This window comes from Apis laboriosa, unplaced genomic scaffold (assembly GCF_014066325.1).
Source record: "Apis laboriosa isolate Shangri-la unplaced genomic scaffold, ASM1406632v1 scaffold58_cov148, whole genome shotgun sequence".
Lineage (NCBI taxonomy): Eukaryota > Metazoa > Arthropoda > Insecta > Hymenoptera > Apidae > Apis > Apis laboriosa.
Genome location: NW_025223827.1, coordinates 203,347 through 231,096, shown reverse-complemented (window position 1 = coordinate 231,096; position 27,750 = coordinate 203,347). Strand labels below are relative to the sequence as shown.

Sequence of the window (27,750 nt, the reverse complement as noted above, 5' to 3'; positions counted from 1 at the left end):
TAAATACATTCTACAATCGTAACCTTTCGATCTTTCCTCTCAAGTAATTCTAAAACATTAACCTAAATTGGTAACGACATTTATTCGACGTTGAAAAAAACAAAAAAAAGTCATCATCATCGTTTATGGATGATGACGACGAACGTTGTCCTTATTAGAGACAAACGTAACCCTTTTCCAATGTCCATCTTCGGCGACTCGTGTATCCATATCGTGTCCCCCGAGCGTGGTCTTCTTCGTCCACGAAGGATTCACCAAGAATATCCCCTATCAGAGATCTACCCCACCACCGTCTGCTCCCGCAGAATCACCCTCCACTTCCGCTTCGCTTGGTAGCCACTCCTCTCAACCTCTGTTGATACTTCCTCGCGCGTGTATCTCGTCAGTCGGCTTGGAGCCACGTGCGTGTGCTCGAGAAGCTCCAGCATGCTAGTGTCTTTTCGCTCGTTCACGATCGAGTTTTCATTTCATGTTCGTTAATAATATATCGACGAAAGAGTTTCACAAAGAGAATCAATTAGCAAAAGCATTCGTGTGTGTGATAAGAGTGATTTTGAAAAAAAAAAGGAATCGATTTTTGAAGAAGTGGATGGAAGAGTATGTCAATTCTTTCGAGTTTTCAAGTCAAAGAATTAGCTAACTGATTAAGAAGAATTTGAAAGAATTACAGAGTGCGATTAAAAATATTTAAAAACTTTAAGTATACACAACGAATAGCCAACAACTTATTCGTTGGATCGGAAAGAACCACGCCGTCTCGACAGTGCGTCTAAAACGACCAGGAAATCCAAACTTGAAGATAGATGGTGGAGGGAGGGAGAACTAAAAATATCGGCCGTTGGCACGCCGTTGGTTTGCTGTATTTCAACTTGAACAATTTTACCAGCTGGAGAACGAGTCGTTGGGTCGCTTGTAATCCTGCTGAGAGGTTCCAGACGTTGATCGAAGTCGAAGCGGTGTGATCCGCTTCCTGTCCACAAGGACATTTATCTCTAACCGTTAAGGACATTATCGTTCGTTATCGTTTAATTAATCTTACCTCGAAAAAAAAGCTTTTTTTTTTCCCAAAAGCTTAAAGATAATGGACGATGTCGGTGCAGAAGATCGATATAATCAATATCCCGTTCCGATGAAGCATTCGATCGATTGAATCCGATGGATCTTGGCAACATGGACATGTCGGATAAGGTAAGTGTATATTCCTCCTCGTGTTGTATCGCGGAATTCTATCAGATTTGCTTTTGTTACGCGTCGAGTAATTCGATAAGAGTAATCGAACGTTGAACGGTTTCGTGACCAGAACACCTTTTTCGATTCTTCGATGAAATAGGAGAAACATATGCCGTGAATGGTATCCACTTTCGCGTTACATAAAGAATCGTAATGTGTACACCGCTATTTTGCATCGAGGCCCGTAATATCCTGGTGTCTTTTCGCCCGAGGAACGTGCCTCGCCACCTGTATCCCACACGTACGCTCTTTCTCGCGAGATCCTCCTACTGTAATCCTACACACTCGGCTATTTCCGGTCGAGACCATCGATTCAATGACTCGTCAAGTTCTTTCTACCGTTAAAGCTCACGAATCAACTTATTTGCTGATTATTAATTTCCATTCGTATCCTCTTAAAGGCATAAATAGATCATTTAGAATGAACGACTGAATTGAGACTTTTGTTTTCGATATTGCACGATATCTAATTTTTAAAATGATTATGGAAAGAATCATATATATATATATATAGTAAGTATACGTTTTTATTGAGTAAATAATAATTTACTACGAGCCAATAGTTCATTGGTACAATTAACAGGGAACTGGAAACTGATTGCGCGACTGAACATTTTTCTCCATTTTAATTGTAGCCCTTAAGTTCCACGGTATCTCAACGATTCGAACAACTTCTTCTTTTAACAAAATATCAAATTCCATCGCAAAATCCATACTAATTTTCCTCCTGTAAGAGAAACGTAAGAAACGTTAGCCAGAAGCTTCGAGCCTTCCATCAACTCGTTACAGGGTATTACGCGAAATTAACAAAGCAAAAGCGAGTTAGATGGCGGCCTCAAGCATCCGGAAAAACGCTAATAACACGCTTCTTTTCCTTGATCGATGGTTTCAGGATCGGGAACAGAAACGAGAGCAGAAGTCTCGGAAGCTTTGAGTGGTCGCTTTTGATCGATGGGATCGATCCAATAGCATCTACGAGAGAGAGAGAGAGAAAGAGAGAGAGACAGAAGAAGACTTTAACCCCTCCTCGTGTTCTTCTACTCATGGTGTTTTATGGCGAGCTCGTTTGAGATTCTTCGCGTGGAGTCGCGGACGTATTTATAGAGCCGCGCGCGGACTCGCGAGTTCACGCACGTAGAATCCACCTTCCAGGAGGAGGAAAAAAGAGGAAAGAAGAGGTGGTGAAGGCGCGAGGAGGAAAAGGAGGGCGGTGGAGAAGGAGGGAGGGAGGATAGGGAGTGCGTGAAACAGAGAGGGAACGAGAGGACGAAAGCGTCGACGGAGGGACGGAGAAAGGGGCACGTTGCGATCATGAAGCGATGCATCCGCGACAGGAGCACCGGCCCGCTTCGTCGTCGAGCACGTCCTCGACGTCGTCGAACTGTCTGCGCTCGCTGCCCCCACTGGCAGGCCTCCTCGATTCAGCGGGTATGATCGCTCGGCTGTTGGGGGCGAACGCGGCCCTCCTGCTCCTCCTGCTATTTCTCGCCACGACGCGCACCGCTGTCTGCCTCGACCAAGCATCGGTGAGTATTTAGCAACTTTGTGACTGAGAGATGATTGGACGTTTCGGTGAGAGTGGACGGGTTGTTGGCACTGGCAAGGGAAGTTTACGTTTCGCGTTTCCTTCAAGCGAAAGTGTTGAAACGAGTTTCAGTTAGAACGATTGAAGGGAGAGTAACATTTTGAAAATATCTAAGGAGGAATTTGGGACATTTCATTCTTATTCGCGGATTAATTTATACGGGCGTATAATGGCATCAAATTTTTAAATGAAAAATCGAATGAAATTAAATTATAATATACAGGGTTTATATTATATTCAATGGTTCATCTCGTTTTTCATTTCTAGCAAAAATATTTCATGGGGTTTTTGAATGGTTTCAGAAAGGCACATGTGTTATTGTAATTTTTTTGTAGATAAATGCGTAGAGGATATAGGGACGATTATTAACATTTTTTTTTTAAATGGAATTATATATATTTTACTATATTAGTTGATATAACTTGATATTCTTTGCAAAAAAGACCTATTTGTGTTCAAAAATTATTAATTTAGAAGATATTTTAATCCAAAGTTTATAATATATATAAGAAAAGAAAAAAAAAGTACGGAACACTGACACTTTACTGTTCTATTTATTTTTCATATGATAAATTTTACAAACTTTAAATTAAAATATTTATTTTAAATTAATTATTTTTTGACAAGTAGGTTAATATTTTTTTTTATAAAAAATATAACCTTAAAAAATATTAATGATCTTCGTTTTTTTTATGTATCCTATAAAAAAATAATATCAGAATATACTTTTCCTGAAACTAATTTAATTTTATTTGAAAAATTTTTTGCTATCAATAATAACATCCATAAAATGAAATGATAATATTTAGTGAACCGTCTCGTATATGTTTAGTTATTTGTAATAAAATTTTTATAAAATAATACATATTCTTAAAAAAGCGTCATTTTATTTAATTTTGAGATTAAATGGTATTATTTAATATTTTGTTAAACATTTTGAAAATACTATATATTTTTAATGTTTCAACAAAACTGTTTCCGTAATCATTTTTAAAGATTCATATTTTTGAATCTTTTAAATTATTCTCTTTGAAATAATATAAGAATCAACAAAGACGATTTTTATTTGAAATAACATTTTTCTTCATCATACGTGATGTAGCAACACAAGTTAATATTTTCATTAATACCATCTGAATTCCCTATTAATTTTTATCAATAATATAATATAATAAAAAATATTATATAAATAATATAATATAATTAATTAATTAATAATATAATAATATAAATTATATAATAAAAATATTATATAAGAAAGAATATACTTTTTAATGACATTTTCGGCAGTAACTTGATCGTATAGCAAACATTCAGAGAATTTTGAGCAGGAACAATCGATATTTATGTATCCATAATATCCAAGGCAAGATACTTTCTAAATAATCATGTGTCTTCGAGCTGGTGGCGGGTTCGTGACGCGTGCAGAACACGATATTACCACGATTGCTGTGAAAAAACCAACGGTAGCGAGTAAAACTTCCTTAAAATTAATGGCACAGAGCCCTCGTTCCATTAGTTTCACTTTCATCGTGGAAATCTGATCCAAAAGATCATTTCCATGCAGTGCACGCGCAATTGAGTAATCGTTCAGCGGAAAAAATTACTCATAAAATTCTTGATTGATTAAAAGAGAAGTGAAGTATATGAAAGAGAGAGAGAAAGAGAGAAAGAGAAAAAAATTAATTCTTAAAAAAAAAATAAAAACATCTCACAAATCTTGACGATGAGATAATCAGAGTAAGACGCATATTAATGTGCTTTAATTAAAAGCGAGATAACTGCGTATCTGTAAGAACCACGCTCTTTAAAATGAAAGTCGACAGCGATTCAAGACGTCGCTAATCGAAGCCTGAACTCGATGCATTGGAATTGGACAATTCTTTTTAATGTTTCAATACGTTTCTCGTTTACTGCGGCGTTAATATTGACGTTAATGCTGGGAATGAAAGGAACGGTTGACCTGGACGATAGTAAAATCGTTCGACAAACCATAACGGATTATTGTACATTTAAATAAATTATCATGGCGATTATCTCGTACGTGTTTGCGATTATCTCCTTTACTGTGAGCAAAAGTAAATCGATCAATAGTAAATGGCAACCATTTATATACAATTTATTATACTTATACGTAATCGCAGAAAGAAAAATAAAAAAATTATATTTTTAACATTGTGTTATGAATATGTCCATAGTTCTTGCACGAATGACGCAATGATGTGTAATTCAGTTTAACAAATCATTAAAATTGAATCTATTAAAATGAATGTGATTATGAATTAAAAAAAAAAAATAAAAAATAAAAAATAATTTCGTGATTACAAATTTTAAATATTTAATGATTATTGTTATAAAAATAAAGCAAAGATAAAACAAAAAATTTAATATATAATTATTAAATTAATTGCCAATTAAATCGACGCAATGTTATATAAATAAATCATTTTAGAAATATACATAGAAATGGAAAGTTATTATAAAATGAATTTTTAATAATTTAAGATTACTAGAATATATTATAATTTTTCAAATCTCCATTCAAAATAATTATACATCAAGAGTGTGACATTCACATTTAAACTCACATTGAAAATCAACTTGAGATCATCAAAATTATAATTGGAATCCAAGATCATTTGAAGATGAAAGCTACCAAGGTTGTACCATTGGAACTCATAGGTCATTTGACTATCATGAGAAATCATCAATATTATATTATTGAATATATCGAAGGCCATCGAGGTTAATTTATTGAATCTTATGTTCGTTTAAAAGGCATACAAGATCATCATCAGTGTTATACGATGTCAGAATCAAGATGACTTTTTTCCTAAAGTCATGATCATCTCAAGACCTTCATCAAACTGATCATCTTATTAATTATCTTATTTAAAAAAATAGGGAATAATTAAAAAAAACATGTATCTAAAATATTTCACCATCTCCATCAATCGTGAAACACTTCACACCCTACTTATTTCAAGAACAAAAGTCGATAGCGCGTTCGTGATGTACAACGCGCCGCAAATAGAATTCTCTAGATGGGGGGATGGGAACAGAAGGAAGCGAGTTTAAAAGATGGTTTTCAGAAAAGGAACGATCTGGTACCTACGATCGAACGGAAACAGATTATTCCTCTCTGAAAATGGCGAATAATCTGTGTCGATTCATCGGTGAGGAAAGATCGGTCGAATGGTGTTTAGTAGGTAGTTTTAGGCTCGCGTGAACCCGGAGGGGACGAAACTCCAAGCATTGTGTCAGCCTAAACCCGGTAACAGGAAAGCAATGGTTTGATGCTTAAGGAACTATGCTTTCCCTGGCATAAGATACACTGGTAATAACTATAATTTCATTTCGTTCCCTCGAATTCTGCTGATCCTAAGTCTCAAGGTCTGCCGCGCTTGTACTCCCCTTCAAATAACGGATCTTGTTCCGGAATATTCAATCGAATTATCGCTTCGAGATATCCTTCCATGTTTAAACCTTTACGAGGCTATTACATTATGACTGAAGGCTTAATTCTGCTATTAAACGTGTTATCGATTCTCTTATACTCTAATTTTAATCCATTAATCCCGATTATTTCGTATCATTTGAAGTTTCCATAGGCGGTTAAATATTGATATTTTTTTCGAGAAATGATGAGCCCTAATATACGATCATAAGATAAAGCGGATATTAAAAGAAATCAGTTTTATTTTCATTTATTTTTAAAATTCTAAACTCAAAACTTAAAGATTAATATTTGTATAAAAGTGATGAGTTCGGATATAATGATCAAATAAAAATGATGATCTTTGATTACAGTTATTGTGATTAATTATTAATATTAAATTATTAAATTAATTAATTAAATAAATAATCGATAATCGTGATTAATAATGTGATTTCACATTATATATATATTATAATTTTCAATAATTAATTAAATTATGTTTTGAATTTTATTCGTTTATCATAAAGAAAAATTCAATTGTTTTCTTTTAAATTTAATTTATTATTTTAATGAAAAATCGTTTGGATTTTTAATTTTAAATCCAAAGAATCTGACTTGTTCCTGTCGATCGTTCACCATTCGATGAAATTTCGATAACAATAAACGCAACAACCTCGATGAAAAGGAGCACGAGGAAAGAAATCAATGATCCAACATCTGTTTCCTATCTTCGGTCCGTCCGAGAACCCATAAATTAGCCTGTTAGCTCAGATAAGGGAGTCAAGAAGAAACTGAAACAAATGCTTATCCTTTATCTGATACACATCCCTCGTCCCATCGTCTAACCACAACGCTGTTCCTACAAGATTACCGACAATCGAGCATCGGTATAGATGTTACCACTCGAGGCCCTCATCCGGCTGTGAATCTGTGGTGAGTTTGACAAGCCGAGGAGGAGCAATTCCACGGATTTACGATTCGGCTGGGACCGAGATGGTGCATGAAAACATCGTGATCGAGAGCGAGAGGAAGGAAGGATGCGCTAAATATAAACTGGTGAACGGTGTATTTCTCGTGGAGACGTTATCGAGATCATCGGTGGCAGGGCTGGAAAAAATTCGGTTGCAAGTGTCCTGGTTGAACACCAAAAGGCTGTTCTTTGATGTCTTTGAATCTGTGGATGGTAACATGAGAACTATGAACTCTGATCTAAATTAGATTTTTAATTTATCCTCTTTTTTATCTTGTCATATATCCGATCGTATTTAATCGTTTGCACAAACGAAACATATAAATGTACGTACAAAATAATTCGTTAATTGTTAAAATAAAAATAGTGATATTCTCAAAATCGAAAAATTCATACAATGATACAAGCAATTTTTAATTATTGCTTGAAAAATTGCATTAGATTCTTTCTCTGTGATTGATTTCTTAATTAATGATTACAATTATTGTGATTATTTTCTAAGTAATTAGTTACTTTTTTGGCGATTGAAAGAATTATCCATAATTTAAACAGAGCAAATCAGAGAATCAAAAATCAAACCAAGAATAATGGTGTATTCGAGACGAGGTTTCGTACGGTGATGTTTTCCTTTCAATTCGAGCGAAAGAATGGTCAACTTCCTGTCGTCCATCTTCATCCACGTATTTATCCCAGGGGGAAGAGAGTGGCGTTCTGCAATTAATAATCGGCTCTCGGTAAGCTTGGACACGATGAAAGAAAAGACGACGGGTGTCAATCACCCGTGACTCTCGATCCACGTAAAAATGGCGGCTGACCTCGGGGACTCGAGACACCCTGCAGCGAAACTTCCTGTCGCGAGATCCGCTCTTCTCCACTCTCTTTCCTTCCTTGTTATTCTATTAGCAAGTCGAGATCGACGGAATAATTTACCAGCTATTCAACCAAGTACACGGGGTCATGTGGGGACAATGTAGCCATGCGAATAGATCGCGAGATGAAGTCTCGTCGTCTTTCGAAGATTAATAATCGCTATGATTCTCGTTTCGTCTCATAATACAATACATGGCATTGTTAACCACGGGAGCTCACGTTGTGATAAAGTTTAATGAGATGTCTAGAGGAGGGTAGTTATTGTATAAAATAAAAATCAAAATGGTCTCTATTCTATGAGATTTGAATTTTCATCTCTGTAAAAATTGTAATATTAATGTAGATGTTTATAATTAAAAATCTTCAATATCTATAAGAATATTCCATTCCATATTCTGGATTGTTAATTAGGCATTTTATGACCAATCAAAACAATCATTCCAAATTAATTTGATAAACAAGTATTCCAACTATATTGTTGTTCGAATACTTTCTAATTTTCAGATAATTTTCATTCCTTACAATTAGAAGATTCTTAAGATTATCTTACAATTCTTGTGATCATTCTCTTATTCAGAGAGAATTTTATTTTCTACATTCATCTTCATTTTTTTTTTTTTTTTTTTTTTAATTAAACTTATCAAGCATGTCATACAATTCTCTCCAAGCGCAAGCTGCAAAAGCGCCCCGTGGAGATTTCTCTTCCCACAGGATGAACAGTTCGATTAGTTTCTTATTACGTATCATCTTACTACGACTATCGCGTGGAATTTGTGCTGTTGCAGGAAGTATGTTAACCTTGTATCTGGTAAAAAGTAGTCGCAACGAAGAGGAAGGAAAGAACGAAAGAGAGCGAAGGAGCGAGAATGATCGTAGAAGAACGAGAGGAGAAACTCTTTCCAGGGTTCTTCTTCCAACAATTCACGATCCTCGATCCCGTTCGTCGTTCGTGAATCTGTCACCGATCTTTCTTCTGTCACCCCATCGTTCCTTTCCCCTGCCTTCTTTCTTTTCGTATTCAGCGCGATACCCTCATTGTCCACTGGAACGGTGAAGATCGCCGGGATGGCGATTAGCATTCCGCGAGAAAACGGATTCCTCGACGTCGTTGTCAGTCGGTTAACGATTCCAATTGTACCGCTCGAGTGTGACATGGATAGGTTGATTTGTCGAGACGTATGTAGACGCGGTGAAATTTATTTATTTGTGATGATGAAAGATAAGGAAACTCTGTAAAAATTGCCCCTGTTTGAAATTTACTTTAAACGAAAAATACGAAGATCGTGTACGAAAACTGTTCATCTTTAACCCATTTTAAAAATTTGCATTTGTAATTCAAATAATTCATTGTTCGTATTATTCTTTGTAAAGTTCAGTCACAAGTATTCAATTCTCAATAATATTATAATAATATATAATTCCACGCATAATTTTCACGTCAAGAAACAAAATATATCTTTGTTTTACATTTATAGAAAAATGTATCGATTCAAATATACTTGAAAATAAAGAAAAAAAAAAAAAAAAAGAACAGAAGTAAATAAATAATCTAAAAAACTCGTACATAGATAAGTAATTGGTTACTATTAGTTAACAGTCGCGCGGCGCTAGTGTCGCATCATCAGTCAGCATAGTGTTAACACGCTTAATATAAACGTCACAAATTGAATTTACCCTTTCTAAATCGGATTAATAGAAAGCGATAGTCAGTAAGATAAGGGATTGAAATCTGATCAAACACTCGACATCCGTGTACTAAACTTGTTTTTAAAAAATCCAAATGGAATAAAATTCTCTTGCCAGTGGCGAGTATTTCTATAGGTACCACAGGATACAGGTTTAAACTCTACTGTGGCCCGTAGCGTTTTTAATCAGAAACTCGTAAAACGAGTGATAGTAGGAGTAGATAAAAGGGGGGCAACATTCGCGGCTAATGAGATCGATAATTCAACGCCGATCGCTGGGAATCGGAGGAAAGACGGTCTCGAACAGCGTAAACTGCTCGGTTTGGTAAACATGGGTCAGTTTCGCGGGAATCGTTAAATCGGTCGTGCAGAAAACGAGTTGTATTAAATACACAATATTAATGAGGGCAGTTCTTTGTGCATGGGCAAGTTATACCGGAATAACTCGTTCTGATAGGTTACCACTTCTCGTCGGACGATTGCTAAAGACCGAGTAAAGGTACAATGTCACGCGTGCTGCACGCCAATTAATATCGTCCATTACGTTTCTTTTCTTTACATAAAACGTAGAAGCCGAGAAAAGAGAAATTTTAATGAAATTTCAGATCATTCTGAACAATAGAATTTTAAGAGGAATTTAGAATAAGTGATTCATTTAATGATGATGTTGAATTTTATGCATGAATTTTAAATTCATCAGAGATCAAATGATATGAAGTAATATTTGTATTTGTATAATTGATAGAATCAGTAAGTAAGTGATAATTATATAGAAAAGGGACAAGTTCGATCGATTTCGATTCACTTGAAATATGTTATCAACATTATCACTTTGAATAACTTTTTTTCTATATATATTATTGTTAGATCGTTTAGATTTCTTTTCGAAATATTCGCAAAAAAATTTCTAACATAAACGATCACCTAATGGCAACCACTGTTCTTATTTACCTAATCTAAAGCTTACTCATAATGACAGTAAATAATGTTATCTAATCTATGTTAAAATTAATTATAAAAGAATATATATATATGAATATTGTTTGGTTTCAGACATACAATTTTAAATTTTAATTGGATTTATAAGTGAAAATATTATTATATTAAAAAAATTTGTATGAAAAGAACAGATTAATATTCCACAGTATAAAATATCGATTTTAGTATTATATTAGTCATTTTTTATTTCACAAATATGATTTTAATATTAGTATTTTATAATGAAAAAAATGTTTCCAGTTGAATGAATTCAACTGGAGCAATATATAATGAATTTTAATTGTTGTGTTTTTGTATTTATTAACACTTAACTAAAAAAAATACAACTAAATAATTATTAATTAGATTTGAATTTAAAATACTGTTGTATTTGATTTAGTTTTAGATAATCTAAATATAACGAATCTAATCTAAATCTAATTCAAACTAAATCAAATTTATTCTAAACATTAAATATACTAAGATTTGGTGAGTAAGAGCGTATTTTCGAGAGAGCTTTTATACAAAAGAAACGAATGAATGAAAAAAAAAAAAGTGAAAATTGAAAAGCTGTTTGAAGAAATATTTATAAGACAAATCTAATCGAACTTAATGAGAAATCAACTGAAAATTTACCACCCTCCATTTCGACGCGCCATTAATCCATTCTCAACAATCAAGCCGTAAATTCTTCTATCGTACGAGGAAGCGGCAATCGGATCGTCCTAGCTGGAATACAGCCAGTCGTAACACACCGCCACTTTTGCCGTTTCCGCGCGATACCGCGTAAATTCAAGGAATAGACGAGCGGACTGGGATCCAGCGAAAGCCCGAGCTAATCGCTGAAATTTACGAACATGGAATGGACAGACGCTGAATGAACGACGAACGCACAACTCGCGTATACGAGAACTCGGGTAATGAATTTCGAATGCCTTTCTGACCATAAACGTTTTACAGAAACCACTGTTTTACGAGGTTCAGGGGACGATTCGTTGAGAAACGAACGCATGGAGTTATCGCGTGTGACGAATAGTTGGGAAAATTTTACTTTTATTCGTTCAATTCGTGAAGTGAAATATTCGCGGATTTATGGAGGAGATGAATCTTAAATTTGTTGAGAGATTAAGTTAATTTATCGAAATGTTTTGAAAATATGTTTTGTATATCCGAGACAGTGATATATCGTGAGTAATATATATTTATTTATATAATATTTGTTGTTTGAAAATATATGTATATAAAAAACGTGTATCAATTAGACTTCACACAGATTAGATTAGATTTGCCAAAATTGGAATGAAACTTTGTGGAGGTCAAAGTTTAAGTGGCAATAAAACAGAAAATGATAAGAAATATTCGTCAATATTTCACGATTTAAAATTCTCTTATTATGTTTATAAAAATTTCTGTCAATTGTATAAATACAATTGTATATATTTTCAACAAATTTAATAAAAAATAACAGAAAAGAAAATATAAAATATTTTTAATATACAATTCCAGCAAATGTTTAATATCTTTTTTTGAATTTTAAATAATTTCTTTATAAGTATAGATACATTGAAGTAAATAAATAAAACTATTAAATTTCTATTTTTGAATTTTTTACATAAATTATTTCAAAACTGGAAATACAATCGAACAGAGGATAATTTTATATGAAAAAATAAGTCGAAAATGTAGAATAAAATTTATTCATTTGAAGCTTCGTTTTTTGAATAAATCAAGTAATTGATGATATGAACTATCATCATTATTATATATGAAAAAGCAAAAGATATAAAGTAAAATTTTATCATTTATGTTCTCTTTTTTGATTAAATATTAAAAATTCAAATGATCAAATTTTCAAATTCAAGTTTCTCGAAAACTAATTTTTTTTTTTCTTATCTTCATATGTCAAACTACCTATTGATAATTCATTTGTATCCAATCGGTAAACAATTAATTTCACTACTTGACAATCGTTGATCGATTACGTATTTTCAACTTACGTTATTTTCTACTTACGTCATATTTACATTAGTAGCACCATCATTAAATCAAACACAATATTTACGTATATTTTCATATTTTTATTTATAATAGTATACTATTTTAATCATGATTATTTGTCAACTTTTATAAAATTATTTTTATTAATTTTAAACGAAATATTTTTGTTATATAGTCATGTATAAGTACGAATCTATATATTACATATTTTATATCCATTTCGATATTTTAGAACCAATTAAAAGATAAATATAGGAACTATATTATACACAACTATAACTTGACAATTTTTTGAACTGGATTTATTCGAAAACGAAGCATCGAATAAAATACTTTATATATGTATATAATTATAAATAGAAATAATAATAATAATAATAATAATAATAATAATCCTCTCTTGGAAATCATGATCAAATTGACAAAATTGAGAAACAACAATAGTGCATTTATTTTTCAGATACTTGTAACACCAATATAAATAAAATACCTCCGTATAATTATAAATGAAAATAACAATAATAACGATAATTCTCATTTGTTCCTCGGGAAACGAGCATAGTGTATACTCGAAGACTGGCAAACTTAACAAACGAAATAAAAAGAAGAAAAAAAAGGAAGTGCGAGCACAACGTGTCATCCTCAACTCATTAAATAAAAAGGAAAAAAGGGTAAAAAAAATCAAAAGGGGAATCAAGCATCCGTGACAAGTTCACGATCCACGACCAGTTCGAGAGGGATCGGCACGGTCCAATCAGAGCCATCGTGGAATCACATCGTCCCCCGGCAAATGAGATGATAATTGATTCGTCGTGCTCGACGCACGTTCTTCCTCCGCCGGTTTCGCTCAATTTCTTCGTTCGGAAGCACCGTACGAGAAAAGATCCGCTATTTCTGTCCGGCTATTAACGAGCCTTAATTCGCGGGATTAGTTCGAGTCGAGCACGTTCCAACCGTGAAACCATAAAGCTAACTGCCATGACGGCCGTGGATGCGCCAGTCACCTGGCTCGCTTTTTCCACGACTTTAAGCGTTTCTCTTCTTCTTCTTGCTCGCCGCCCCGTTCACGGTTTACGGCCACGGTTATTTCCGGATCGCTGCTGTTTCCAGTTGTGCTGTTCCTCGTGAAAAGAACGTGTTCATATTCGATGTGGACGAGCCGCGAATTACGAGAGATCGAAGAAAAGGGTCGAAGGTGTTGAAGAGGATGGCTGAAGGATCGCGTGGTTATTTAGGGAGGGAATGTCAAGTGGGGACTTGTTGGATAGATGGATAGAGATGTTGATGGAATTGAATGTTTAGGATTGGAGGAAGACAGAGAAGAAAAGGGGGGAGGTTCGAACGAGAGAGGGAGATTTTTTTTTTTTGAAGAATGTTCCATTAACGAGTTTTTTTGGAATTCTTTTAAAACCGAATTTTTTCCCCTTTAACAATATATATTTAGAAATTTTGTAAAATATATATTATTCACAAAATATTCGTATTTCTCTACAACAGAAAGCGATAATATGAATGCAAAAATATTTAAAGTTGTTGGAAAAGTTGGAATTAAATAATGAATTCAAATTTCATACCGATTTCTTTTCTTCAAATTCGAACGAGCTTCGAACGATGTTTTGTGAGCTGAAAATCTTTTTTTAAAAATCCATTTCCAGAAAAAGACCTTAGTTCACGGTAGCCAACGTAATCAAGGCCCGTACAACAGCGACGGAAAAACAAATGCACGCGTTTAAAGCCGTCAAGAACGACTATTTTTACACCGTTTCCCTTCGACGAGACCAAGCAATCTCCCCGCAAAACCACATAAACATTCCTCTCTCAAAGGCTTCGCAGTCCAATTTCACATACCTAAACTCCAATTTCTACCAGGATACATATACAACAATATTTTTCTTATATTTTTAACTCAAAATTCTCCCTTCGTTTATTTGATTCTTTTTTTTTTTTATTTTAACGTTAATATCAATCTTTACATTGTGGATGGATCACGAGAATTCTCAAGTTTTCATTGTTATCCTTAAAAATATTTATATGAAAACATATTACTGGTTAAATTTAAGAGAAAACTATTGATTCGCGATGTGTTTGATTTTATATAAAATGAAAAAAAAAAAAAAGAAAAATAATCAGTGAAAATATTCATAATTATTTACATACATTCTTTCTGAAGATGCAGTAGAAAAAATGGCATGAAAGAAATATTTTTGTTTCGAATAAGATGTAAAAAAAATTAAAAGATTATTCTACTTTTAATTGTAAAGATCAACTACTTAATATTATTAACTTTTTTTTTTATAAATTGATTAAATTGAGAAGTAGTCTTATGAAAGAGACAGTATAAAACAGAATAGTATTAATTATTATGTTTCATTTATTAAAATCATAATATTGTAGATTTATTTTTGTCAATATAAATATTATACTATTATCAACATAATATTTTTTCTTTTTAATAATAAACTCTTGCAAAAGTCTGGGCAGGATATTTTTAAAATTTGTTTATTATTTTTTTTTTAGATATATAATTAACTTGGATCAATCCAAAAACTTAGATAGCATTTTTTTATTTAAATTTTTTTCTATCATCAATATTTGGTTTGTAAACAAATGAAGTTAGCTTATCTAACTAATCTCGTTAATATTAACAAGTATAATTTAGCTATGTTAAAAGATTTTGTAATTGATCTTATTGAACTTTCTTCCTTTTATTATAATCGTTTATTGGTTCTGGTATTTTATTTACATTATCGATCTCATTTTCTATGCGACAAGTTTAAACTAAAAAAAAAAAAAAAAAAAATGACATACAATAGATTCAGAATTATAAAAGAAAAATTATAAAAGTGATGAAGTCTCTTTCACAAATTTGGTAATTAAATGGAAAACTTAATCAATAATTAATATAATAAATGAAAGACATTAATTTAACAATTTAATAACAAATATCTTTTTACATATAAAAAAGAAACTAAACGCTTTGAGAAACTACGAGAGATTTTATTTTTCATTTCGAAAAAATTCAATCAATATTATCACAATACTTGATACGACAACGACTTATAACTGAATTTTACATCTTCAAGAAACTTACGCTCCTTTCGTGCTCCCTCCTCTTGAACTAGTGCCTCTTAAACGTTTCTGAGACTATAAATTATTCAATTATTCAACTTCACCTCTTCAAACGTTCAATTTTACAAATTGCGAAATATCCGAAAAGAGAAGAAGTCCCGTCCATGTACTTACAAACTCGTGGAATCTCTTTTCATTAGATTCTGCTGAAGTGGGCGGACAACGGCCGCGTGTTGCTCCTCATTGCACAAGGGAGACAGTAAATCACGCGATGATCTCATCAGGGCATTAAGATATTGCGGGACAGAGAGAAAGGAGAGGGGACGGAGAGAAAGAGAGACGAGGAAAATGCGCATGGAAGTTACACAGGAGACGCGATAAACAAGCGACCGTGCTACCGTTGCACATGTAATAAATTCCGTGGGAGTCTGGCTCACCAACCTTTCTTCCGACACGTGACACGTTTAAGCGTTCCGTGTCCAGACTGCAAGCAACGAGCAACGCCCAAGCAATAGCTCAGGGTTATCGTTTTTCACTGTAAATCGACTCACTGGCCGACTCACTCACGATGGGCGAGAACTTTAAATCGTCCCTTGGAAACCAACGATCCTCCAAGGAGGGAAAAGGAGGGAGAAAACGAATTGCCGGATGATTCTGCAAAATGATCCGTGGTGGTCTCCCCATCCTTATCTATTATATATATATATATATCTAAATCCTCTTGAGTGGATTTTTGTTTAAGGGAAGAAGGAGAATTCGATTGTGCAACGATTTGGAAAGTCTTTTACATGGTACGTGTAAGGCCGGTCATCTTGTACTCTCGCTTTCACGTGAGTTTGCTCACGACAAACAGCCACGTTGGTTACGGATCGGGGGCAGGCTTTTGTGAAACCAAAGAGATGCAAATTGGGATTGGGACTTGGTTAAGGATAGTAAAACTCTAGGCCGATGGGCGCAGTTCGAAATTGTCTTCGCCAGTGTTGCGTTTCAAATTGCTCGATAATAAACTTGGAGGCTTTATGATATCCCGGCCAGGAAATAGCCAACCGTGTATGTTGAAACATTTAAAAATATTATCTTTTCGCTGCGGTAACTATAATTTCGCCTTTATTTGCACGGAACAATGTTACGCGCTCGTGTCGTATAAATTCGAGCAACTATTTCCAATATATTTTTTCTAGTTCAAATTTATTCAGTGTTCGATTTTGTACGAAACAACTTCAGTTTCTACTTCAGATATCTTTTTAAAAAAAAAAAGAAAGAAAGAAAAACGTGGCTTTAGAAAACGAACGAAGGAAGAAATATTTGAGAAATCTTGGCGGACAAGGCTCCTAGCATGTCCCATACGAGAAGTGGAATCTGCTCGCAGTGGACAGACCGATCGTTAATCCGCAGACGTTGTCCGAGACCGCGTTCTTTCGCAAAATGCCTCGAGTCTTCGCAGAAGGGACGAGAGTCGCATGACGAGAAATCGTTCCTCTGAATCGTCACAAGCGTAAAACAACCCCGTGCAATATCGCGGAACGTCCCACGGTGTATATCGTTTCACAACAATGGAAACACAACAATTTCGAATTTTCTGATCGATGCCGATCTTAATCGATTATATATTTAATAAGGCAGGTTTATCTTAGGAAATGAACTTTCCACTTGAGAGTTAGTTGTCGAATAGGAATGGGTTGTATAAATAGGAATACAAATTGGCCGGGTGCATTGGAGAAATGTCGCGTAACAGTGGTAGAACAGTGGCTATCCAGTCACGGTGCTGTTACGGTTCGTTTAAAAAGCCACGAATGACATTTACGCAGACTGCTAGCGTACCGTGACTGCGACGCTAACTCGGGCCCAGCCCAAAAGATTCAACGGGCTATGTAAGAGGATCTGTATTCTCCGATCTTCTTATCTGTGCCTCATTTGTGCAACAAGGCACAACCATTTCTGCGATGAATAGTAAATATCTCTTAGATCATTTAAAATGGTATTTTCTAATTTCTTTTTTTATCGTGTAAGCGATAGAAAATAAAGTTATATTATGATTATAATTATAGAGATAATAATAGAAAATAAAGTTATATCAATTACAAGTCAAAGTCTAATCCAATAGTAAAACTGGGGAATATAAAAAAATATATATGAGAAATTTCTCAAAAATATAATTTTCAATCCTTTGTGTAAAGTAAAGAAAATTAATGATGATTTTTGTGTTAAGAACTGTTGATCTAGAATCAATTAATTAGAATATTAGAATTAAAGTTTTCTAAGAATTATTTATCTGTTTAACAATGGAGATTTAGTTAATTTTTGAAAAGAATATAAATGGAATGTGAAACAATTAATATTTCAGATATGATTAAGATATAAAAGTATTGTTCTGAAAATATGTTGTCAATTTAATATTAATAGGAGATAATGTATGAGATGATTTTAGACAATGATTGAATCAATTACTAATCATTATTGTTAGGTCATAGGTGACTATACCTAACAACATAGGTTAAATTAGATTCACCTAAAAGTCACCCAGAAGAAAGGATATTTAATTTTTATTCTGTATATATTCTATATGATAAACATAATTGATAACATTTATTAGATATAATAAAAAATACAAGTTACAAAAATAATTTGAAATAGTTTTGAAATATAGATTGTATCCATTAACCAAACTATAAATATTGACAAAAATTTTTCATTTTAAATCATATAATTTATAATAACCTTAAAAATCCTCAACAATACCTTTCCTTTAATTCTAACAATATTTTCAATATTCTAAGCTTTCAAAAATTCTGAAAAAATTATTTCAACTTTCTTTCAATACATTTTTCATCCTCTCCCCCTCTCTTCAAACGAACTCTCGAAAATACTACAAACATTTCACTATAAATTCAAAATAAAAAATTTCATTCATTGCACCCTGTTAGTCCACAAAAGCATACCGAGAACTGTAAAACATTTTTATACACGAGTGGCTCTCGACGCGACAGAAGCAAAGCATCAGTACAATCCTGCCGTACTCGAACCGTCTCAGTACAAAGACTCACCGACGGCAATTAAACGAGGAGGGGGGCACAGATTAACCCAAGGAAAATCAGGCAGCGGAGAGTGACAGCGGCGACTTGTTCGTTCGGGGAATTCTCATGTAAGCGAATATACGTAGGCACGATTTACGCCGACGACGTCTCCGGTACCAGACGTCATCCTGACCATAGTAGGTGGACAAGGACCTTGGCCTTCGGATCCGCGCGCACCAGCACATAAATCAGGCCGCGATCGCGCCATAGCGAGCGTTCCATCGTTCGGCCGCGAGTATTAAATCCACGGTAGCCACTGGGAAGAAATCAACGGCCATTTTCGGACATTGGACACACCGGCCGCGCTACCATCTACGGTATAGCCAGGGCGTCAGTTCGCGAAACGAATGTCATTGCTTCTGAACCTTATCCATCTTCTTCGGCATGGTCGTCGCGTCGGCCTCTTTCCATCGACGTTGTCGCGGCCCGATCCTTCCTCTTTTTTTCTTTTTTCATCGACCCTCTTTTTGCCGGGCCCTTCTTCAGGATCGGGATATACTGCATCTCGATTCTCGGCGGCGAAAATGGCGACGCGATTCATTTTTTTTTCCCTCTCCTCTTCCCTCTCTTCTCTCTTTATTCGTTTATTTTGATTTCGTTGGGAAGATAATGCCCATCTTGTGGATAATTGTTCTTTTTGAATTGTTTATAATAGGAGGAATGATGAATTGCGATGCGTTTTGTAAAATGGTTTTTAAATGTTGAGAATGGTGATGTAATATCTTTTCTCTCGTTTTCTTTTTTTTTTTATTCGTCTCTAATCATTGGTTTCTTGACAGTGACTTGATTTTAAGTTGCTAATTAAGGACTTTGTTTTATAAAGTGGCTTTTGGTTTTTATATCAAAGATTTTTAATGATGAAAACACAAAATATTTTATTTAGAATTATTTTTGAGATATTGAAGATCCTTAATAAAAGTAGAGTCTTGTAAGTAATCGTGTAAGTGTGCTTTTTGGTTAATAATAAGAAGGAAAATGATTTGTGAAGTGCACGTTTTATAGAGTGGTTTTGAAGATATAAAGGAATGTTGAGAGAGAAATGGATGTTTGGGATTCAAAAATGTCTGGAGAGAATCTCAAGCTTTAATACTCTGCTAATTTTACCCATGACTAGTAATATTATAATAATATTTTTATAATTCTTTCGTTACAATTACTTGAATGAACATTATATATTATAAAATACAATCTTGCAGATTATTATACATTTGAAGAAGAGAATGAATAGTAGAAAATTTTTAAGAAATCATAACTCGTATTTTTAAAATATTTTTAAAATATTGACTTAGATTAAAATTGATAAAAATATTTAATTTAATAAAGTAATAATTATAATTTCTATCTATCTAACGATAAGTAGAATCTTAATATTTAGAGATATTTAGAGATCTTCTATGAATGAGAATTAAAACGAGGATTAAGATTAATGTGATTTATTCTAAACCATTCATACGACATTTTCCATAAATGTATAAAAATACTATTTTTAATTTCCACAAAATAAACAATCACTCATACTCAAGACATAGTATTACACCTGCATAAGGTGCAGACGAATACAGGTGAGAGCAGAATGTGTCTTCGGAATGTGTCTTGGTAGGGTGCTGTTCAGAGATGCTTTGAATACGAAACGGTATTAAAGGTATTGCATACGTAATGCCAGTGAATCATTTCTGGTATGATCCAACGGAATTCTCGATACATTTGCAAACCAACCAAGAAAATGCTCGTGGTCAATTCTTCGAGTAAGATAAACCTTTTTTTCTCTAATTTCGATTTCTTGCTGACAATTGTCGATATAATAATAACAATTTTCGTCGGTCTCCATCCTTAGGAATCGTTTCTACCACGCGAGTGGCACGCGGTTTTTGCGATTCCATCGGGAAGATGCAAGGCACCGCGGACTTGAGCCTAGTTTGGCCATGTTCACCGCAACGCATACAAATTCCTCATGTAGACAACCTCCTCTCCTCTCCTTTCTTTCTTTTAACCATCCACTTCTTTTTCTTCTACTTCACTTCGACAACCGTGTCGCGGAAGAAGCGAAGAATCTGATCTCTGAAACTTATTACCTCGAATAATTTTCATATTTTGAATATTTTTGAGATACCATACTTGAATGGATTTTCAATAATTCATATTTCTCAAAGATGGTTAATGCAATTTATGATTGATTCAAGTTGGCAATGTTTGCAAAATTTTGTCAAAACTTTTAAAAGATCAAGGATATAAAAATATAGAAATCTTTTATATACCTTAGAGAATTCAATTAATAAATTTTATTGTTAAAATCAGTAATTATTCTATTTTATATGAAACATTATGGGTAAATACATTATAATGATTTATATGTTTATGAAAATATTTTTTTATTAGTGGAATCATTAATAAATATTATTTTGAGATAGTGAAGTATATTCTTAAATTAAACATTGAATATCATTTATGTTTTTTTTTTTAAATGTAATTTTGTAATGATATGAGATAGAACAAGATTTTAGATTATAAAATATTTAAGTTTTAATACTCTATTATCCTGTTCTAAAAAATATTTTCAAATTATATTGGAATTGTATACAAAACATAAAAAAATTTTTAAAATTGATTTTATATATTTAAAAAAATTTTCTGTCAAAAAATAAATTACTTTATATATAATATATTATACACAATTTTTCATTAAAATCAATTTTTAGATAAGAGATAGATAAATTTCTTTCTAAAATAGTATATAAAGACATTTTTGATTGATTGTACATGTATCTGAATTTTCTAATAAAGAAGAGTTTTATAGTAAAAAAAATATTTAAATTATTTAGAAAATAGCAAGGTTATAAAACAAAAAGATATATATTTATATAATTTGTCAGTACTTGATATAAAGAACATGAACAACATGGACAAATTTATCATAGAATACTATACTAATAAATTTAATTTTAACTTTTCTACTTTTTTACTTATCTTCTATTTGTAAAAATGACAAAAAAAAGAAAAGAAAATTTATGCAATTACATAGTTCTTCCATAAAATCATTATGAATTAAATTCATAAGATGATTAAATTCAGACATATAGATAAGATAATTTAACATGTTATAATAAAAAAAAAAGTGAATTAAACTGAACAAGTTACAAGTTAAATTAAATTTAAATTCTTGACGTGATCTACTTGTGGTGAGCAAGGAAATCGAGCGAAAACCTGTTTTCTTTTTGCAGACAATTCAAAGAAATTAATTGTGCAATACAGGAACATCATTAACCCTGAACTCTCGGGTTGCATACATTTAAGAGGTTCTTTGCGCGGACAGAATTAATCGGATCATAAACTCGAGTGGAACAACGAAATTATTGTACCTCATTTAAATGAAACCAATGCAATTGTCGTGATCCATGCAATGACATCATAAAGTCCAATGATTTCAAGATTCGTTTTGCATTCGTGGGATTTATATTTGTTCAAATTATTGAATTTTTTATCAATTTTCTTTTGAAAGATAATATTGATTTTTTTCAATATTTTAGTTTTAGAAAAAAAAAATTATATTATTATTTGACATTAAAGACACTTAGCACAGTATTATTATTATTTATCATTTTATAATCTATTAATTAATAAATTAAAATTTCAAATATTAAACAATAATTAAAAAATATGATTACAAGATTAATAATGTAGAAAAATAATTTTGTTAAAAAAAATAAAAAAATATTTTTTTCACTTGAGAAAATTTTGTAACTTTATTATTTATCATTTTATAATTTATTAATTAATAAATTAAAATTTCAAGTACTAAATAATAATTAAAAGATATAATTACATATAAAGATTAATAATGTAGAAAAATAATTTTGTTAAAAAAAATAAAAAAATGTTTTTCTTTTTTATCAAACAAACATGTGAATTTATATTGAAAATATTGTTAATTATGCTAATAATCTAGGTCAAAGGAAAAAAACTCGAGACAATTAAGTTAAAAAAGATATCGTGACGAGTTAAGGAAACCAAAGGTCTACAGAAACTAGTTCGCAAAAAGTAGATTACCTTCGCGTTTCATACATCCCATGACATCACTCGTCTATTGTCTCATTATATTAATATGTTTTTTACCTTCAAATAGTAAAGGGGATAATTAGGCCCACGCTGAGTGTACCCACCCTGTAAGATATTAACCATGATCGACTAATCTAATATTGAATTTCTTAAGACGACCTCGATGAAGTAACTTTGTCGTTGCCTTGCTCCAACTATTGTCTAGGATAATGGGCAATGGATAATGGGTTGAATTGAAGAAGGGTGTGATCCATTTTCTTTGAAATTATTATATTTATTGATTATAATTTTAAAAGTATTCTAAAATCGAAAAAAATTAAGATCCATAATTAGTATTACAAAAAGTATTTTTATCATAGCATTAATTTTTATCTATATTAATGGGAGAAATTCCCATTTTGAGAATGATCACTGAGAATTAATCATATGAATAAAATTTATAAAATTTCTGATGATAATTAATCCAATTCAATAATTTTCACTTAAATCCATAGAATATTCATCGAAAATTATTAATATATTTTTCAATAAAACTATTTATATGCATTATAAAGTACCATTTTTGGGAATGGTCGTTGAAAATTAATAATACAAATTGAATTTACAGAATTTTTAATGAAGATATCTATCAATTTTTTATTAGATCCACAAAGAAGTTACCATTTTTTAAAATTCATTAAAAATTATTAACGAAATTTTCAATAAATGCCCATTTATATCTACAAGAAAGTACTATTTTGGGAGTAATCGTTGAAAATTAAACGATACAAATTAAATTTACAATTCTGACGATGACATCTATCAATTTCCAATTAGATCCATAGAAAAAATTACAGTTTGAATTGAATATTCTGACAATTTGTGTACAATTTTTACAACGATAATCCATAAGTTCGTAAAAAAGATGATATTTTGATATTTTTCAATCCATCTAATTAATGAAATTACACGTACAAAATACGTTTCTAGATTTAACGATACTCATAAAATTCTCCATATGATCAAATCTTAGAATTATCGTAACCACCGGCGCCGATGACATTGAGCAACGACGCCGGTTACGTCGCGGTGCCATTTACGAGCCGGCAAATTGAGTTTAGTGCCGCGTGCTGATCGTTACAGCCTTGGAGAATGCTGGACGATGCTCGAGATGGTTGACAGCAACGTCAGCAACTGGTCTATTAACTCTTTACTTAAGAACGAGTAATTGTTCGTGCTTTTTTATTTTGCTCTTTCGAAAAAAACGATCCGCACATCAGAAGACTTGATTTCAAACTTTTATTGCTTTTTCTTCTGTTTCTGTCTCGAGCAACTTTTTCACGAACCTTTCTTTTTGACGTACGACAAATGGTTGACGCGAGAGAAATAATGGGTTGTTAAACATATATTCAACGGATATAAGAAAATATTACAAATTAATGGTAATTGGTTAGGTTTTTTTTTCTGAATTGGGAATAAAGAGGCTAGATTTTCTTTGAATGCTATTAAATATAGATTTACAATTAGTTTCCTTTTAGCAATAGTTTTCTTTTCGATAGATTTTCACTTTAGAATACACAAAACTCCTTAAGATTACGACTAACAAAGTTTTGATCATATATTATTAATGAAATTATCAATGAAACGATGGATTGAATTATTAATTAAAATTAAAATATATATCATAGAATAAAAATTGGAAAAGTGTATAAATTTTTTTCAATTATAATTATTAATCATTAAAATAACAAATTAAAATATTATTAAAGATAAAATTTATATTATTATATCAATATATAATATTATATTATGATAAAAATAAAAATATTTAGATTTAATCAATTGTAAATTATTTTATGTGTTTTAAATAAAAATTTAGAATTATGCTATAATCACTGTCAATTATAAAAGAAAAAAACATATGAATATGAATCATAAAAGAGATAAATTTTCATTTAAGTCAAAATGTCAGTAACATGTCACAACGTAAGTCACCACAATTTAACATCTTCAATTGAAATCCTCGAGACGCATCAGCGCGAACACGGTGCAGCATCTATTAGTTCACTTCATAGCTGTTAATCTCAGATTATTTTTGCAACGATCTGCCTACGTGATGAACACGCCAGAATTGCTTTTTCCTGCACACATTTCTTCATATGTGTACGTATAATAAAATTTTTTGCAACTTTTATACAAATATTTTTTTTTCCTATTTATAGTAATTATATATTTATAATCATTTTAACGAGTTGTCACGATCGCGTTCTCCCTTTCAGGTATCGATAATTAATTACACGTTACTCTTTGCTAATTTTAGAGCGGAAACGGGACGTTCGTGACCAACGGGAACAATAGCATTAGCTGGCAACGCGTGGTCGATCAGGATTCTGTTGTGGAACAATTACCAAAGAACAGTAAGTGTTTTTCAAATTCCTTTCTCTTCTTCTTTTAATTCTTATATCTTCTTGTATTATTCTTGTATTAAAAATACAAACACTTTAGGATCCACAAAGTTGTCGTACTTCACAAATTGGAGCGAATGGAGTGTGTGCGATCGACACTGCACGCAGAATCGCGTTCGAAGGTGTCGCGAGAAGAAAAAATGTGGTACCACGATACTTAAGGTGAGCTTGTGAATTTCATTTTATTTCATTGGAAATATTTCATTTATATTATTTTATGTAGGAAGAACGAACTTGTCAACACAATAGAAAAAGTAGGTGGAGAAGGTGCAAGCAACATCAACGAAGAGGTCATCGACAAAATGATAAATTTCACGTCATTCAGGTAAGATTTTCAATACATTTTCATCGTATTTCTAAAAACTGAGTTCAATATGTAAGAGACATTTTTTGTTCTGAAATTAATTATGAATTAATCGATTGATATTAGATGCCTAGAAAAGAAGCTGCACCTAGGCAAGGCAGACAGAGAGGCAAGGACCAATCTGTAGGGTATTACGGAAAGTGGAGTAAATGGTCACCTTGTACGAGATTATGCACTACTCAACGTCATAGGTGAATGTAGCATTCATTACTTCGTTTACGAAATCATAATAATTTTGATCGATTATAAAAATTCTATATCTCGTAATTTCCAATTTAAATAATGGAAGGTGGTGCAAGAAACCTGGGATTTGCGGACGCGATGTGATAAGGGAAAGTGCTTATTGTTACGTCGAAGGTAGCTTCTGCCAAAGATGGATTCATCGAAAAATTCGTGGGAATCAAGAAGAAGATGGTGAATTAAATTTAAAGTATTCTATTCACTCGTTATTCTATTTCATTTTTTGAAAGAATATTCATTATTTTTTTATAATTCACAGATACAGTATTAGACGAGTTCGAGTTGAATCCCAACACGGTGGACAGTTTCATCCCCGAGAAAAATTCTAATATTTGGAAATGTGGCGTCCCGAGTATTCAAAAAACTTCTCGTCTTTCTTACTTTACAAGGATCATCGGTGGACGGCCATCGACTCCGGGAAGTTGGCCATGGCAAGTGGCCGTATTGAACAGATTTCGTGTAAGTTATTGCAAAAATTAGGATCGTTCGTCTATTAAATAATAATTTCACGATTGATCGTTGTAATAATTTTTATAGGAAGCTTTCTGCGGAGGTACATTAGTCTCTCCAAGATGGGTATTAACTGCTGCTCACTGCATCAGAAAGAGGCTTTATGTTCGCATTGGTGAACACGATTTGACAGTGAAAGAAGGCACTGAATTGGAATTAAGAGTACTCAACGTTTTATAAATTAATAAAAAATAATATTTTTGGAGAATTTTAATTTTATTTTAATTCTTTTCCCCCCAGGTGGATTCAGTCACGATACATCCGGAATACGATGCGGACACAGTGGACAATGATGTTGCAATGCTTCGTCTTCCGGTCACTTTAACAGCGTCGCCGTCCAGAGGAATTGCTTGCCTTCCGGCGCCTAACCAACCTCTACCTGCCAATCAATTATGCACAATTATTGGCTGGGGAAAGTCGCGAGTCACCGATGACTTCGGGACTGACATTCTTCACGAGGCACGAGTAAGTTACATTTATGTGTCATTGGACTTAATAATGATCATTAATAACGATTTTGAAAGAACGGAAAATCTAAATTTAATATTTCAAGTCTTTTAACTTAATAAGGATTAAAATCTTTGATTTAAAAATTTTATCTAACTTTTCACTCGATCTTCCATTTCAGATACCTATAGTATCTTCAGAAGCATGTCGAGATGTTTATGTAGACTACAGAATCACCGATAACATGTTTTGCGCCGGATATCGTCGCGGGAAAATGGATTCTTGCGCAGGAGATAGCGGAGGTCCTCTTCTGTGCCAAGATCCTAGAAGACCCAATCGGCCCTGGACCATTTTTGGCATTACCAGTTTTGGCGAAGGATGTGGAAAACGAGGGAAATTTGGAATTTACGCAAGAATGTCGAACTATGTTCGCTGGATCAGCAGAGTGATGAAAGAAACCGATGACTTTAATTAAAACTTTCATAACGCTCATGTGCTTGGTTCTAATTATCGTGCTCAGTGCTATTAACTGTTCAGTGATGTTTAAGTTAAGAACAATATCCAGTGTACTTTTAATTAGGTATAAGAACGAGTAATCATTTTGAAACGAGTAATTATTGCCACTTAAAGCGAATGCCATTTATTACTCTTTTCCTTTCTACCGATACGATGTCACATTGTAGATGAAGACATTGTAGATGAGAGACTATTTCACACGACTAGATGATAGATAGAAATGAATCGGATTTATCAAACAGGAATGAATATTGTCAATTTCAGGAATCGAATACAAA

General features: G+C 32.7%; 1 protein-coding gene across 1 annotated transcript; it reads left to right on the top strand.

Annotated features, from left to right (window-relative positions):
- Positions 1-429: 429 nt before the first annotated feature.
- Positions 430-27,662, top strand: LOC122717788 (urokinase-type plasminogen activator). Its single transcript, XM_043942181.1, has 11 exons — positions 430-1,188; positions 2,123-2,756; positions 25,251-25,347; positions 25,436-25,557; positions 25,619-25,720; positions 25,826-25,950; positions 26,049-26,173; positions 26,259-26,458; positions 26,537-26,671; positions 26,750-26,974; positions 27,138-27,662. The coding sequence occupies exons 2-11, from the start codon at positions 2,550-2,552 to the stop codon at positions 27,429-27,431; spliced, it is 1,632 nt and encodes a 543-aa protein (XP_043798116.1). The 5' UTR covers positions 430-1,188; positions 2,123-2,549; the 3' UTR covers positions 27,432-27,662.
- The last annotated feature ends 88 nt before the right edge of the window (positions 27,663-27,750 follow it).

Coding starts and splice junctions, on each gene's coding strand:
- LOC122717788 (XM_043942181.1), top strand. CDS start 2,550: ATGCATCCGCGACAGGAGCACCGGCCCGCTTCGTCGTCGAGCACGTCC. Junction 26,459..26,536: donor CCGTATTGAACAGATTTCGT/GTAAGTTATTGC, acceptor TAATTTTTATAG/GAAGCTTTCTGCGGAGGTAC. Junction 26,975..27,137: donor ACATTCTTCACGAGGCACGA/GTAAGTTACATT, acceptor CTTCCATTTCAG/ATACCTATAGTATCTTCAGA.